The sequence below is a fragment of the Strongylocentrotus purpuratus genome, unplaced genomic scaffold (genome assembly GCF_000002235.5).
Source record: "Strongylocentrotus purpuratus isolate Spur 01 unplaced genomic scaffold, Spur_5.0 spur5_scaffold_16, whole genome shotgun sequence".
NCBI lineage: Eukaryota > Metazoa > Echinodermata > Echinoidea > Camarodonta > Strongylocentrotidae > Strongylocentrotus > Strongylocentrotus purpuratus.
In genome coordinates, this window is record NW_022145601.1 from 21,101,541 (window position 1) to 21,119,318 (window position 17,778).

At 39.4% G+C, this 17,778-nt stretch overlaps 1 protein-coding gene across 1 annotated transcript; it reads left to right on the forward strand.

Moving 5' to 3' along the window:
• The first annotated feature begins 333 nt into the window (after positions 1-333).
• LOC100893853 (solute carrier family 15 member 4) lies at positions 334-14,805 on the forward strand. The gene is made up of 8 exons (XM_003724588.3): positions 334-2,827; positions 6,475-6,682; positions 7,312-7,481; positions 8,106-8,746; positions 9,606-9,792; positions 10,363-10,563; positions 11,413-11,544; positions 12,845-14,805. Exons 1-8 carry the CDS (start codon positions 2,317-2,319, stop codon positions 13,120-13,122), a joined length of 2,328 nt encoding a protein of 775 aa, XP_003724636.2. The 5' UTR covers positions 334-2,316; the 3' UTR covers positions 13,123-14,805.
• The last annotated feature ends 2,973 nt before the right edge of the window (positions 14,806-17,778 follow it).

Below are 17,778 nucleotides of genomic sequence, written 5' to 3' on the forward strand. Positions count from 1 at the left end.
TAACTTTACGCGTGGTCATACTCCCGGCCCCCAACTCCGAGAACGGACGGACCCCATGCGTGTTACCAAAATGTCCGGTAAAGGGGTACTTTTCGTACGACAAAGTCCGGCCCGAGAATTGTAAAAAAAAAAAGGGGGTGTATTAACTTTTCACCCGGAGATTTCTTTAAAAAGGGTTTTTTTTTTCTTTCTTTTTTTTTATCTCATCTCTTTGGACTCCTGAGAAATTATTCCGAATTTAGGGGGGTACATTGAGCATTTTTCATGATTGAGGGGGGTCTCCACGGCAGGAAAAGCCCGCAAAAGGGGGGTTCGGAAATGTTGGCAGTCCTCAGATAGGGGGTGCTTTCAAAAAGAGGGAACAAGCATATGCGTACCCTAAATAACACTGAGTGGGGGGGGGCGGGGCCATACTATCCTGAAGAGCTCTCACTTCAAGTAGATGTCGTTCTTGTTTTCAAATTTGCTTCCATTCTTTCGAGTCCATGAGCCCGACAAAGTCGATTATTAATGCGGTGCTTCTGAAAAGTTATCTAAAAGTTACAAACAAGACCGACGGCCCACGAGACTGATGAGCCGGTCTCACGGGCTATATAACAGCTTTTCTTTGGGCTAAAAAAAAAATCAAAACAAAAGATCTCAAAGGTTGTTACTCTAATGTGATATCCGTTTCTTTTAATCAATTCCATAATCACCCCAACAGTAATTGTTGAGTTATAATGAATGTTCGAGTACCTTTCTGAGTATTTCTTATAAAACATGAAATTATTTGTAAGCCGGAAAGCAATCGACATTGAAGGTGTAGGGGTCCCATGGTATAGTGGTACACTCACTTGACCCTGTATCCAAGGATTAAGGGTTCGAATCCCAGCCCGACACTGACGTCATATGGCAAGACAGTACTCCATATTTGCCACGGATGAGGCTACCCTAGGTAAACATGACCATAATTATCATTATCATTATTAATTATTATTGAAGTAATATGAAATACATCAATATCTCGATTCATAGACAAACAAAGAATTTTAGATAAAACTGGAGCAATTATATGTATGTAATTATATTCTAAGTATGCCTATGACGTAATTATACATCAAAGTGATGTAATTAGTGGTGTTTTTTTTCTTCTAAGCTCTGTTATGTATTAAATCTTACCTCAATTACCTATAAATGTATTCGACTATTACTCTCAGAAGAATTTTTTTTGTAAAACCTTATTGTACAGCTGTTAATGATTCCTTTTTTTTTCCTTCTTCTTCTTAATAAAGAAAGGTGTCGGCGTTACCTCGAAGTATTTGAGTTTTCGAGTTTTAAACTGAATACAATCTTTGTCCTGACTTACCACCCGCTATTTGAAATATTTAGAAAGCCACCAAGAATTATTGTGCTTCCAAGATTAAATTGAGTAAATGATTTCATGTTTTCCGGGTGAGAATTTGTTGGTATGTAAATGATATGTTGTTATTATAGCATGCACGTATTTACCTTTAATGATGCACTTTCCCTTTAAAGTTACTGGTACTTGGTATATCTACTTATATCTCTTTGACATTTTTTTTATGATGTCAAGTAGAGTTTATTACGTTAAAGGGCCAAATTTCGAGGGGTACTTTCTTTGTATCATTTTGTAGGATCTACCTGGTAGTATGCATTTCACAACTTTAAGACTAAGGGGAAATCTCAAAAAAGAATTGAGAAGCTTCAGGTGCTGGAATTAGGACAGGAAGTGGACTGTTGCCAAGAGGAGGGTTGAAGAAACCAGGAATAGATTATGTGTGCATATATTGTGTTATCGAAAGAATACGAACTTATTCTACGATACATTATTTGAAACAATAATCAATTCAGACGTCTGTAAACTTGTGACTACAGCCAGTCTGACTAGTTGAAGTGACTACAGCTCATGGATATGATTGGATATGCAGATTGATATAGGAAGAAATATTTTATAAGGCTCCTGCAAGTTGTGCATCTGATTTTATGAAGAGAGATTAAGAAATTATCATCACAATCTAGCTAGGTGCAGTCGACCATTATTTTCTTTATTAAAACGCAAGATTCTATGAAACATGCTATCCAACAATGACCACTGCAGATATTAGTAGGGCTTATACCTGTGACTACAGCCTATCGAATTGATCGAAGACGACGATTGATAGAAGAAAACATATTTTTTCTTCAGTTTCATGCAAGTTTTTCCTCTGACTAAGGAAGAAATTTAAGATAAACTCACCGTTGCCTTGAAGTATCATTACTTTCTTCGTGGACAAAACCAGATATTTTCTTCATAAAACCGTACAATTCTGTGAAACCATGGCCACTGGCGACGACGGCATACTTGGTTCGGTCCAATCATCATTGTCGATATCTTCGATGGAAACCAAGTTCGATGATGTCGAGGGTAATGTGGAGAACGACGTCGAGGACGACGTGGAGAACGGAGAATCTGTGATCGAACAGGATATACCTGTCCCCGCAGTCGCCCAATCCGGTGCCATTTCGGACACAATCGACGGCATCGAAGACATGCTGAGCGGTGACACGACCACGGCCGACGGGACAGTCATCCCGCAGGGGGTCATAGTAAACATCGCCTGTATCCTATTCGGTGACTTTGCAGCGACGTTCATCGCTTGTGCCATCGTAACCAATATCGCCATTTTCGGGCAGCAGTTCTTGCACTACGACGGCCACGACGTCGAGAAGACGAACCTGGTCGTCATGGGAATCGATGCCGCGTTCTATCTGCTGACGGGATGTGTTACGGACTGGTTTGGAGGTTACTCCACAGCCATGCATATCTACGGAAAATTCTGCTTTATAGGTAGGTCCATCCTTCATAGGATGCACGCTCCCCCCCCTTTTTTTTCTTCTTCTTTTGCAACCCCCTCCATAATGATCACCAAGGAGCAATATTAGTCTATCGTATGGCCAGTTTTAAACTTCAGAGAGCAACAATAAATACATGCATTCGAATACTCTAAGCCTCTAAGGTGAGTAATTGATGTGGTCAAGTATTATCAGCATGATTGCCCTTTTTTTTTTCGTCGGGGAACCAACGGAAGGTTCATTTCAAAACCCTTTTGGATACTTAATAGAAATAATATTCAGCTGACGTGATACGTCATCGCAATGTTCGCATTTTTCAAAAGAATTTGGTCAAAAATCTTGAAGTTATTGGTTTCTCGAAAGTCCGCGGGATCGTCGTTATCAATTTATAATTGTGTAATAACCTAAATGTTGTGTTTTTCCGGCACAAATTTAGACACGTAATTTTTGCCGAACTTAATTGGACCTACCGGGTGGTCAGAATTAATGCGTTACAAGTTTTGAGCTCTTTAAGGTGGGAGTTAATAGATATGGATAGTGAGTGATACCCAAAGGTAAGTTTTGTGACTAAACTATTACCATACACACCCCAAGAAAGACAACCGAGTCAGGGTCCTTTTCAGGACTCCTCAATCCTCTCTCTCACTCTCTCACATGGCGCACCCGCAATCAGAATTCTGACGTAGTCCCTCCTTTCATTGTTCTCTTGAGGATTCATTTTCTCCATGGTTTCAAGGTCTTTAGGTTCATTTTCATTGTACATGTATATCTTATTTCGTTTTGTATATCAACTTTTTATCCACTTTTTATAATGACTTTCATATTTGTTCCGATTTTCTTCCATGGCTTGTATTTCTCCACCAAAGTTTCATTTGATCGTAACTCATAAAAACTAGTAGTTTGATATCTTGCTGGTAGATATGGCACGCCACAGCCGTCATAATTGGTCGAGTTTTTTGTAGAGTCGACTGCTTTTGTGTAAACTCGACCAATTATGACGGCTGTGGCGTGCCATAGGTAGATCGTAACTCATAAAATCCGGTAGTTTGATATCTTGCATTGGTCAATGGACAGATCGCTCCTGAATCAGTGAATGTTGACAGAGTAGTTGAAACTGGTGCTCAGCAAATGGGTGAATTTGAACGGAAATTGCCTGGAGGTTTCTACGACACAATTTCGAAGAAAGTTCAAACCATGGCTGTCATGAAGAAATCAATTGTCAGAATTGACGTAGGCGATTCCAAGGTATACGATACCAAGTTGATATACTCTCGCGTGATAGGTCTACAAGCAAGTTCCAGAGATGTTGAATTTCATGATGTCATGTCATGCGAGCTGTCGCCAGTTCCTACAGCTCTGTTTGATGAGTCTGGAGGTATGGATATCTCAAAGTCCAAGGCCGCTTTGAAGAACCAGAGACAAAGGTTGAAGTATCAGCTAGACACGCGACACTTGAAGAAACGTGTAGAGTGATCGATGGATGTGCTCTCCTTTGGATTCCTAATTGGCCTTCATCATCACCAACACGACAACCAACAGTGATGGACTTTGTATCGAAATTCAAAGGCAAGATTGAAGAGAGACTAAAATCCGGTGATGTGTACTTGGTCTTTGACAGGTCAATGATTACAGTACCAAGTGTACAACCAGGATATCGAGAGGCAATGATGGTTGCAGACTGAGTCCAACTTCACCCCTCCCGTCTCAGAAACTGACTCTGACAGTCACAGAGAACAAGAAACAGTTGATTAACATCATTTGTCAAAATCTGCAAGGCGATGCTGGTTTTATCATAAAACACAAGCTTGTGATCACCAGCCAAGATGGCACTCCTGTTCAACTAGGTCCAGGTGGTGTTCCAATCCAACGGCACGATATGGCCACATCTCATGAGGAGGCTGATGTGATTATTGTGCAGCAGGCTATCATGCTTGCAGATGAAGGACGATCCATCAGGGTGTTTGCAGACGACACAGATGTTTATGTTCTTCTGCTTCATATTTCTACCAAAAGCAAGGCCTTCAGTCACCCTTGATAATGGAGTCGCCCATCAGAGACAGATCTGTAATTGATATACATATAGACTATTGATAGATATTGTGTGATAAACTAACATTGCCGCCATTTGAAATATGTAAATGAGCAAACATACAACAGCCTAAAGTCAAATATCCAAATCAATTCATCTCTGATTCATGAAGTACCAGTATACTAATCTGCCAATTTCCGTAATGTATAATACTTATGGCAAATGTTGCTTAAAATTTATCATTTTGGTGGCCATTTTGTTTTTCCCATTATCTAAATTAGTAATTATTGACAAATGAGTATGACAGTATTTGGTACACTTGGGTATTCTAAGAATTAAAAACATAAGATAGAAAGAAATGAGTATAATTCTATTTTATTGTGATTCTAAACTTAACAGCTGGTATTTATCCGCCATTTTATGCAAATTAGCAACAATTACAATGGAAAATATGCTAATTAGGTCATCTATGGTCATCTATGTTCATGTATGGTCATCAGGAATGTGTTGACAATGGTCTCCATGAATTATAAGCACACCATTCTGCCAATATTTTGGAATGTATTATGAAATAATTCAAATTTTACTGAAAATAGACTATTTTGGCGGCCATTTTGTTTTTGGCCATATCTTAAATTGCTCAACACTGACAAAGCTCCAGTTTTCTGTTTCGTCATCTGCAATGCCTAAGGAAACAGAATCCATCAAGAAAAAAACTTATTTCAACAAAACGAGGTGTAGCTCAGTGGCTGCCGGACTACTGGTAGGAAAATGAAATTTGTATTCCGGTCTTAAACCTTTCTACCACGCTATTGAAAAAAACACGTCTTCCAAATTGCGAAAAGTAGTTTATATCTTTTCTTTTTTCTTATTATTCTTTGTTTGCTTCTGCCTCCCTCTTTTTCTACTTCATTATCACTGTTCTCTCCTCATCTTCCTCATTCTTATTCGTCTTTTTCTCCTTCAGTTTCTTCTCCTTCCGTTTCGTCTTTTTCTTCTCCTTCTTCTTCGTCTTCTTCTCTTTCTTTTTCTACTGCCTTATCTACTTCGTCTCTTTCTACAAGTCCCTTTTCCTATTCGTATATTTTTGCTGCCTTTTAAATTCGTTTTTTTAATCATGTTAATGTTCCTGTTTTATTCATCTTCCTCTCGTTTCATCCGCTTTTTTCAGATACCTTCCTTCTTACCTATTCTCAATTTTGTCCTTCCGTCTCCGATCATTGTTTCTTTCTTTTTCGATTTTTATCTCTGTGTGTGTGTGTGTGTGTGTGTGTAATTAAGTGTTTACAGACGTGTACATGCAGACATGATTGTTTACGTTTAGGACCGACCTTTAACGTCACCATCCGAAAGACGCGACCCAGTTTCGAACCGGGGTCCGGCTGTGTAGGCGAAGACTGAGAGCTGACCAAGCGAACGTACCGCTAGACCAACTCACATCTCCCATTATTCATTTTGGAATATCTGTTTTCTGTTTTCCATGTTCCATGTAACTTTTGTTGTAATTTTGTGGGCATGGTGCGACAAGAACGTGCAAGTGCATCCAAAAGAAGAATCCAATAAATTATCCAAAATGTTTGAGATTTTTAATTCGCTCTTATGTTTACTTCCAGGAACCTGTATCTTACCTTTGCTTACGTTCAACTGGTCAATCATTGGTCCTACATATGGGATATCTGTTCCAATTCGTCGTATATTCTTCTATGCGGCCCGAATCGTCACAGGCTTAGGCGTGTGTGGCATCCAAGCGACTTCGCCTCCCTTCGCGGCGAGGCAGATCGAGAAGTATGGAAGTGCGAGCGTCCAAAGTTGCTTTCACTAGTGAGTTATTGAGGTTTTCCCGACATGGCGATGATGAATGTTATGGATTCAGAACCTAATGTCTGATTTCTTTAAATAATTGAATTATATAAGTGACGTATCGTGGCTCAAGCCATTAAAGGGGCACTTGTTCATTTATTATGGGGGCAGATGACATATATTATAGGTAAATGGCATGCGATTAAATAAAGTCGGTCGAGAGAGGGAAAGGATAAGGTGTGGGATATGGAGGGATCATCGTCTTCTGTTAACGTTACTTCCTCCTCTCCCATTTCATTTCTCTAATTCCCCGTTCCTCTCCCCCCCCCCCCCTTCGACTGGGCTACGCCTTCTCCACCCCCCCCCCCCCCACTACGTAGTTTTACGCTCCCGAAGTTATTCACAAAACAGTGACAAAACAATTTTCATGCACAATGTTCACATTGAACACGAGATAAAATATACCTTCAACCACGTACCCTATGGATCCATTCTTTCAGCAGCTACAGCAATCCATAGTCTGTACAGATTATATTTATCGTGTTTATCAGTGTCACCTAAATTCACAGTAACTTTCCAAAATGCCGAATTACATTGGATCAAATCTCTATTTTCCTCTTTCCTCTATTAAACCATCTGTCTCTTTGTAGCATTTACATAGCAATCCAGTGCGCCCCTCTTCTAGCCTTGACAGGTTTGTCCTTTGTCCAGCTCAACGTGTCATTCTTATGTGGATACCTGTCAACTGTAGCTTTCAACATCTTCACCATGCTGCTGTTCAAGTATGTCCGGACTGAGGTTCGTCAGAGCATCCCTGACAGTGAGTTGAGTCCTGTGGTTGCTTACACGTTTATGCTTCTTCCCTTTCCTCTTCTTAATAAATAAAATGTGTCGGTATGTAATTGCTTTCTTAGCAGTCAGGTAAAAACAAACTCACAATCCATCAAAGCAGCTTGAATTTCCTCTCTTTTGACATAGTGCACCATTTGGGGTTGTACCACTGAACAGGCCAGACCCAAACGATTTAGACTAGAGCCTACAGAACTTTCCTCTCTCTCTCTCTCTCTCTCTCTCTCTCGCTCTCTTTCTGTCTCTCTGCTTGGTGTGGTTTGTCATCTCCTTTAGATTAAAACACCTTTGCAATCGTCCTTTTTTGTTTGGCGATCATCATCGGGGATTGGTTTTTTTTTTTGTATACGTACTCATTATTGCAAGTGGTTTAATCGGTATGTAATGTGCTCATCATGGTGTTGACGTTGCAACCACTGTCAAAAAAAAATCACCGTTTTTTGGAATGTATGTTTAATTGTAAGTAATTCCTGTGAGGCTTTCGGTTTGGCGGTTATGACGAGGGTGTTGTGTGGATAAAGGCGTATATAGGTTATGGTTGTGCGTTGGAGAATAATTAACTACTCTTCTCTTTACTTCTCTTGCTGGTTAACAGAAGGAAATGCAGCTGCTTCGATCCTGGCATGTGCAGCCCATGAAATAAAGAGTAAGCTTGCAACGTGCTCCACATTTTGCCACTGCAGCTGTTGCCCCAATCTCTGCTCTTCCGTCCAATCTGACGATGAAGAAAGTATGCAGCTCCTTTGTGAGTGCGCTCCAAAGTACATCTCGACATCTGCTAACGGTACAGATTTAGTGAAGCCATCATCATCTTCATCATCATCATCATCATCGAAGGACAAATCCTCAACTACCGATCCAGCAACCACGACAACTACCTACGAAAGCATCGAACTGTCCGTAGCGAAACCTGACATGTCAGCCAACGCTTCAAGAATTGAGTCGGAGGACACATCCTCTAACGACGTTCCAGCTTACACAATAAATAACAACGGAAGCACTATAACAACCGTAGCTAAGCCGCCTACAACGCCTAACCTGTCAGGAAATGCCTTGAAGAAAAGATCCGCTACCATCAATTCAGCAACAACGACAACTACTTACGGAAGCACTGAACAGTCTGAGCTAGCTACGTCTACCGAAATTCTTTCTGAGTCATTCCGCCATTGTTTGTGGGTCGGTTACGCAATGTTGCTTCTCTCTTGCCAAGTACCGTACAGTATCATGCGTTACCAGGTTAGTGTTTTTCCTTTTGCCTTTGGTTATCATTTTGTTTATTATTTTGTTCATTGTTTCGTATTTAAGGGTTGTCTTCAAGGTGTCCTTTTAAAGGAATTTGTTTCGAGCGTTACCTTACAGTCATTTTATTTCACAGATATAGTTATGTACATCCTCTCCTTTTCATTTCTCTATATTATGCAAAGAAATGCAAATTCTTTAACATCACTCTGCCTTAAATCAAATCCGGATCTCTGCCTGTATAAGAGTTACCGACGCTGTTATTTCCTTTCCGTTACACATTTTGGTGGTCTTGAATCCTTTATGGTATATTGGCAATACGAGAGGTTTCGGGTTCGATCCTTGCTCGGTGGTAATTATGCTCGAACAAAGTATTTTCCCCATATTTGTCTCTTTCGACCTAGGTGTATCAAAAACATGTACCTGGAAATGATGTGGTAATGATAATTATAAGGCCTGCAGTAGGGACATTGTTAATAGAGATATGACCTGCCTGGATTATACTGAAATACCCACCAAACTATTAGTTGTGCGTCTCGCAGAAGGCGTACCGCGCGCTATCCTGTACAGCTAATCACGGACATGCATTATTGAGTTAAACATAAGGTAACATGCATTAAAATAGCTTTGGAAAGGTGTGTTTCTTTGATATCAAATTATGTAGTTACCATCCAATTTCATCTGCTTAAAATTAATCGATAGAGAAATCCTTGTTATCATTAAAAAATGGTTGTGATTAAAATGGTTCCAGAACGTACATGTAAAGAGAACTAGTTTGGTGTGATGGGGGTTAAGCTTAAGGGAAAAAGACATGATTAAATGATATAAATTGTCATTGCCATTTTCAATGCTCTAGATTGGCACGTCCTATGTGAGTCAGGCGATGCGGATGAAGCCGTCGATATTAGGGCAAAATATTAGCCCCTCTCTCCTTCAGCAATGCTTGCCTCTGGTAGGCATCGCTATCACCCCTGTCGTTAATGTTTACATCTACCCCTACATCAGTACAAAATTTACCACACTGACGATGGCGAAGAGAATCAGTGAGTATTACTATCATAGCTATTATCATTATCATTAGTATTATTATCATTATTATTGTTATTCTTATCATATTATTATTATTTTTATCACTATTATTATTATTATTATTATCATCATCATTATGATTATCATTATCATACATATTATCATCACGTAATACTAGTAGCAATAATAGTAGTATCAGTAGTAGTAGTAGTAGTAGTATTAGTAGTAACAACAGTAGTAGTAGTTGTAGTAGTAGCAGCAGCAGTAGTTTTTGTAGTAGTAGTAGTAGTAGTAGTAGTAGATGTAGTAGAAATAGCAGTAGTAGTAGTAGTAGTAGTAGTAGTAGTAATGATAGTAGCAGTAGTTATAGTAGTATACAAATAATAAAAAATGTAGTAGTATGGGTAGAATTGTAATAGTTGTAGCAGTAATTGTTGTAAAAGTAGTAGTAGATATAGTATTGGTTAAAAGAGTTGTACGACACGTGCTCCATGGTAACTTCTTACACTAAACGAATCCCTATGCACCCCTGGACCCAACACTATATCTGAACCTAACCCTAACCCTAATCCTAATTATTTCAGTGCTCGGCATCATCTTGGCGACGCTGTCTGTCTTTTGCGCCGCCATCGTTGAGACGGCTCGGATGATGTTCATCGAGCGAGGCGACTCCTTCGTCCAGGAGATCAACAACCAAACCATTGTCGCTTCGACCCTGACACTCGATGTCCTCATTCCGCAGTTTGTTCTTATTGGTACGGCTGATGTCTTCATATACATCACAAGTAAGTTCCTTGCTTACGCCTATCAAAAGCAATTTCGGTCAAAAAAAGATAAGAAAATTGACACAAAACAGGTAAGAAACTTAACGACTTTTAAATCATGACCATTATTGATGAAGATTTAGTCGATTTTCGGTATGTTTTGGTAGGGTATCCCCACGCCGGAGTTCCGGGTCAAAGTCTGGATAGACTTCTGAACTAGCGCCGCAATTTCAAACTTGGGATGGTAGTATGGTAGTTCATGCATTTAAATCACTTGTCATCATTCAGTCGAGTTGTAATCCCAGCCCGGCACTAGTAACGTCCTTGATAAAAGCCCTTGATCGCTAGTTAATTTTGTGACCGGGTTAATTTATATATCGAAGTCATTGGTTATCCCAGCGTGACGGAGATATGAGCTCTCTACAAGATGCCGTTATTAACATTGGCAATTAATAACGAGTTCAACAAAATTAAAACGAATGGAGGGATGTTTTTCATTTAAAAGTTCTTGTTAAAGTTTTCGAGTCCTTTAATACTTCTAGTCACCTGGGATCCCACTTCCGATGCAATCATTCCGCAAGATGTCGATCATGGTTGCGACTGGTGGTTTTGTAAAATTATAAGTAACTCTCTTGCTGACGCTGTTCAAAGGAAATATCTTCAGGCACTTAACCCCATCCCCTCTAAACAAGAGGGGGAGAAGTAGTGAAAAGGGACGAGAAGGTTAGACGATACATATATGCTTGGTGGGGGGGGGAGGGGGTAGCGGTAATATAAGGAGTTCTAATTTTTGTTATTATTTGTATCCTTATTCTCCTTCCTTAATAATTCTTTCCTAATTCCTAATAAATCTCATCTTCTTTTTTTAAGGTTTGGAATTCGCTTTCAGGCAAGCTCCCTGCACCATGCAGGCAATCGCCACCGGCATTTTCTTCTTCTACGCAACCATTGGGCGTATCGTGGCCGCACTTATCGTTCCTCTTATAAACAACATCACGGCAGGTAAAAACAAAAATGACTGAATCCCATCTCCAAACTTTTGATCCCGTCCAGGGTATTTGATAACCTTTATTGTACACTGGTATACTTCAGTCACACCGTCAAACCCGCTCGAAACCGACCGCTGTTTGACCATTGGAGCTAATGTGATGTTTCTGTATTCATTCTTGTGTCGGTCCTATTGGTGGGACTGCCGGGTATAAGGTCTCCTTACCACAAACAGGAAGACTCTGACCTCAAACTAGCTTCTTTTGTTAAAGCGATTTAGGACTTAATCCTAATCCAGCATCGCGTTTAAATTTCTGTAGAATATGGACCCACGGAGAAGAAAACTTGATACGTGGTCATAAAAATTACGGTAGTCATTATTCATGTATACACCAATATTAAATTCTGTGAAACATAGGTGAACGTATGCTTTACAAGGGGAGAGACAAAAGGTATTCATGAATCATCCCCATTACTTTGAAAGTAATTACTTATAGTTAGGCACATGTTGGGACTTCACCACAAATATTACAAAGATTTGTGGATATTTGGGGTAATAAGTACAATGTGCTAACTACGATATAGACCCTATTGATAGTAATATTGCAATCAATATCAACTTTCATGGCAAATGCGAGGTTACCATGGAAGTTACCATGAATGGGGAATTTTATGGAACGGGCGCCTGGGTCCACTACATCACACTGGCCAAAGGCGTTTGTTTTTTGTTGTTTTTTTGTTTTTGTTTTTTTTATTCAGATCGCCATCTCCCATAACCATTATCAAGACCAATTGCAGTAGTAGATAAGGGGACAACCGACCAATTTCCCTATACAACCCAATGTGGCACCTATATATACACATAAGAAAAAAATTGCTCTCTAAAGTTTATTGTTGAGCCCCTTTCAATATTTCGATACAAATGTCTTGCCAAAGGACATTAGTGCAGCGGCGGGACTCGAACCGCGGACCTTGTGATCGACAGTCCGGTGACGTATCGACTCGACCACGACACCTCTACATAATTATCACCTTGTGGATGTGTTGTGGTATAACGGTTGATTCATTCACTTGACTCTCAGTCTAAAGGGAGAGGGTTTGAAACCCAGCCTGACACTAACGTTCTATGACAATACGGCATTAACCCACGTTTGCCTTTCTCCGTGAGGTGTAAATGGGTATCCGATGCGTTGCACATTTGGCAGCTCGACTACGATAATAATGTTGAAGCGCCAGAAACGTCCTGACAGACTACAGCGCTAGATCCAAGAAGCCACCTTTTTATTATTTCCATTATCAATATTTTCATTTTCAGCTGACCCATGGTATCCACAAGAGATCAACGATGGACATCTCAACTACTATTTCCTCGTCTTGACCGCCATAAGCTTGACAAATCTGATCACCTACAGCTTGATGGTGAAAGGTTACGAAGAGGTGGATCAATACCTGTGTCCCGACGAGGAAACCTTCGGCGGTGGAGAAACCCCCAGCGGTTCCTCAACTCCTGCAACAGTGACAGCAGGCACACCCACGTCATCACCGAATCCTCCAGAGGCACTTCTTCAACAGGTGGCATCTATCGCGTCTTAAGACTAATTGTGGTCCACGACTGGATGCATCAGCTACAATTGATCCGCCATCAATATCCTACTGATAGGAAGGGGTGGATTAATACTTGTGTCCCAACGAAGAAACCTATGACGGTGGAGACACCACTAGCAGTTCTTTAACCCTTATCCCCATTGTGCCAAGCCCAAATCCCCCCGTGCCAGGTTGTTTTGGAGATAATCTGATTAACGCGATGGTTCTACGAATAGCGCGTGCAAAACACACAGCACAGTCCAATAGCATGAACAATAACTGCTATTACGAATGCTTGCTTGCACGCACATGGCAGTGAATCAATGGTTAGCTCGCAGGTACAAAGCACTATAATGGTAGCGTGCATGAAGCCTCATGGCATGCTATGAGTTAACCACTGGAACATTGATATCGGACAGACCCGACCCGTCGAGTCCACCAGAGGCACTTTCACATCTACTATGTCCTCCGTTTAACTGAAGAGACGCCATGGCTCATTGTGGTAGGACAGTGTATCGTTATGTAACCGGGAGGCACTGGTTTCGAAAGCAAATCGATGCGCTAGAACTGTTTGGTTAAGCATTAATCCTCATTAAAGTCTCTTAGAAAGAGCTTACAGCCGTTGGTCCCTTGGTTGCTTACTATACACATACACATTAGCAGTCAGGTAAAACTAACCACTAAAATTAATAGTGGTCCTTAACACATATCATACATACCCCCCCCCCCCCCCCGTGGACGATTACACTCCCTAACCAGAGGGACAATTACCCCTCTCTACAATTTACCCCCGTAGGACAAATACGCCCCAAGGACAAACACCCTCGTGGACAAATACAGCCCCCCCCCCCCCCCCAGGGAAATCCATCCTGATAATAAATTGGTTTTAATGAAAGCAATACAAATTCGAGTGGGGGTTGTCCAAGAAGATAATTATCCTCGGGGGGGGGGGTAATTTTTCTAGGGGTATTTTTCCAGAGGGTTATTGTCCTCGAGGGGGGAGGGGTAATTTTCCGGGGGGATGGTAATTGTCCTTTGGGGGTAATTGTCACGCTGGTAGTTTGCAGGGGGTGCTTGCCCAGGGGATAATTGTCTTAAGATCCTAAGGGTGTTGAATGTTTTATGCAAAGTTAAATCGCACTATGAAGGGACGCATGTTCAATGTGCATACTGTCCTCAATGAAACTAATTTTTAAACAAGAACTTGGTAAATTGACTACCGTAATAGTATTGTTTTAAGACTAAGCTATGAAATATATGATTATAGTTATAGTATAGTTATTATGTATATGAATTATACCTCTGAAATGTATGATGTTTTGAATGACTGTAATATTTGGGGAGTATTTCATAAAGCCTAAATTTTATTTTAAAATCGATCCGATCAATTGTTCAATATGTAAGATATGAAATCGATTTTAGTTCAATTCTCCCCATTGTTTCTTATTCTTTCTTTTTTCCATTATTGAACAAGAATATCTTACAGATCCTCATGTTCATTAATATTTGTGCGATATTCTAAATCAGACCTAAAGGTTCAATAAATGTGCTTATCCAAGCATGACTATTCCAAATTCGATCTTAATTATATTGGAAGGGGATTAATTTCCCTTTAATTTGATGTATATTTTATCGACGGTTTATATGAAACTTTTGAAAAATAAAGTGTCCACTTAAATTTCATTTTCATGAGAGTACATTTATCTCCATCCTTCTTTCTGTTTCTCTCCTTCCGTTTCTGGTTCTCTGTAGATCATTTTCTTCATGCCATAGTATTTATGTTTCTGTCTCTTCTTCTACTTGAAGGGAGTTGAGTTTTGTTGCAGAGGGCGCCGCTACACAAACTATTTTTGGGGTGAAATAATGAAACAGTGAGTGTCAAAATTGAAAGAATATACAATTTAAATGACAAAATCATCTTTGTTTGATCTAACTCGGTTCAGAAACCGCTGAAATATCCATAAATATAACCATTTCTAATACTTGTGGGGCCACACAAAATATTCGGTAATTTTGAACCAGCCGTTGAAAAAACGAGATAGCGCCTTTACGTTTTATTCCAGCCAATGCCAATATTGGCCTTTTGTTGGCTTTTTTGTGTTGGTTATATTAGGCACAACCAGCCGGCCTGTGTATTAATTAGTTTGTTAATCAACGGTCACCGTATATTTCTTTTTTAAGTGGTGCTGAATTGGTATGATCGTTTTTATTCTAAATTTCACATATTTTAAGGTCTAAAATTACCTTCACAGCAATTTAAGGTTCTAAAAGGGCACTAGAAATGTCATTAATAAGGATAAGAGCAATAACCATGCACTTTGAAGGTATTTGCGGTCTTAAACAAGAACTCAACTATCCCTTTAATGTCCGACTTTCTGCCCTGCATGAGTTTTGTGTACCCTCATTTCTATGTCTGCCAATATCTCTCTCTCTCTCTCTCTCCTTCTTTATCTATCTATCTCACTATTTATCCATTTATCTCTTTCTCTTTTCCTCTTTTCTTTCTGCCTTTACAAGTATGTCTGTTTTTAAGGAACATGTGTGTATTTACTTCTTTCTTTCAAGTGTATATGTTGCCCCCACCCTTTCTGTTCTTGTCTTCTATCTCTCTTCTTTCCCCTCTCTGTTTTTTTCCTCTTTCTCTCTTTCCTTCCCCCCCCCCCTCTCTCTCTCTCTCTCTGTCTTTCTTCCCCTCTCTAACCTATCCCCTCACACAAATACATTGAACAACTATCTTGTTCCGGAAATAAACTTAATCAATCGTTTTCAACAAAGAGTAACCAGCAACTGCATTGTAGGCATAATCAAACAAGACACACAGCTTTTAGCACCAACTATATCGAAATATATATTTAATATTCTTGCAAGCAGAACAAAGATACAAACATAAAAATATTCATGTAAAAAATACTATTAAAACATTACTTGTGCGTTACAAGCGAAAGACTCATATGAAGTATAACAATGACAATATATATACGTGTACTATAGTTATATATATTTTTAGTTTCAAAGAGACAGTCAAAATAGCAAATTGTAGGGGGTACCCCAAAAATGATTGCAAAATAAATCACTTAACTGCAGTGATTCCAGGAATAATCTTCTGATTCACAACATAGTAAGCACAATAGGAAAGTAGTGGAAAGCAGCTTAATTTGCATAATTTGCATAATTTGCAATTAGTTTTTGTCCCCGCTATTGATATTTTCCCTGTATACGTGTACAGCAGCGTAGTATCGAGTCTCTGCTGCCAGTGCTGGTGTTCAAATGAGAGACTTACGGCTTCGAAATATCGACGGGAATTTCTCCTCCGAAGCCAAATATTGTCTGAACATTGCTAGGAGGTAGTCAAAAAATTATTATTCTCTGAAAATATGTAGTGGTTTTACAACTTTTGATGCGAGATTGTTAATTAGAGACGTGGAATTGGACCTAGTTGATGATTGCTTACACAGACTGCATGTGTGTGCGTGTGTGTGTATGTGTGAGTGGGCGTGACCGTTCAAGTTTTAACGGGCAACCCTTACAGAAGTCTTTAACCAATGAAATGCAGTCGGGATTGTCAGTCGGGATTTTGGTCTTTACATTCTACTGCGAGTGCCCTCCTTAACGTTACAGATAAATGGTTGAATGTAATTGATACGGGAAATATTTTTGGCTTGGTGATGATCGACTTTAAAAAAAGTGTTCGATACGGTAGATCATTGAATTTTCTTGCAAAAATTGAAATGTATGGATTTGATAAATTGTCTTTAGAATGGTTTTAAAACTACTTCAATGACAGATATCAGTTTACATCTGTGAAAGGTTATCTATCCGAGAAGAGACAAATTAGTTGTGGTGTCCCGCAAGGCTGGCATCTGGGCCCATTATTATTCCCTCTTTTTGTCAATGATATGCCAAAGGGTGTTAACTGTTGTGAAGTCGCACTGTATGTTGATGATACATGCTTATATACATCAACAAAAGATCCACATCTATGAAGCTGTACGTGATTTTAATAATGACCTAATAAGTTTATCTCATTGGTTATCTGAAAATAAGCTGATAGTAAATCTGAAAAAATGTGAGGCCATTCATGGGATCAACTCAACGCCTGAAGAAAATGCAACATAAATCTGATATTAAACTCTGATATATTTATTGATGGCATGAAAATTCAACAAGTCGAATGTTGTAAATATTGGGCAAAAAATCAGGTTGCATATGAAGAAAAAAGTTATAAAATATATTTATCTTTTGAGAAGACTCCGACCATACATTAACCAGAATACTGCACTGTTGTTCTACAAAACCATCTTGCAAAGCCACTTTGATTACTGCAGTCCTGGTTGGTCAAATACCTGTAAAACATATCTTAGAAAAATTAAACATTTTGGAAAATTAAAAATAAAGTACTTCGTACAGTGTTAAATGTGGACCATGTTTTTCCTTCAAAAGATTTATACCGATAACTATACTAGACAGTCTCAATGAGCGTTGGTCAAAACACCTAGCTTGTATCATGTATCGATCAATTCACAAACTCTGCCCAACCTATCTTAGCCAAAAAAAATTCCCTTATCAACAATTTGTATGTTTATCTTGTCGATGGACCCCTTTGAAGACCAGCTTTTAGCTGAAATGAGTGTTCCTTCCCCATACAGTATATGGAAAGTAAATAAA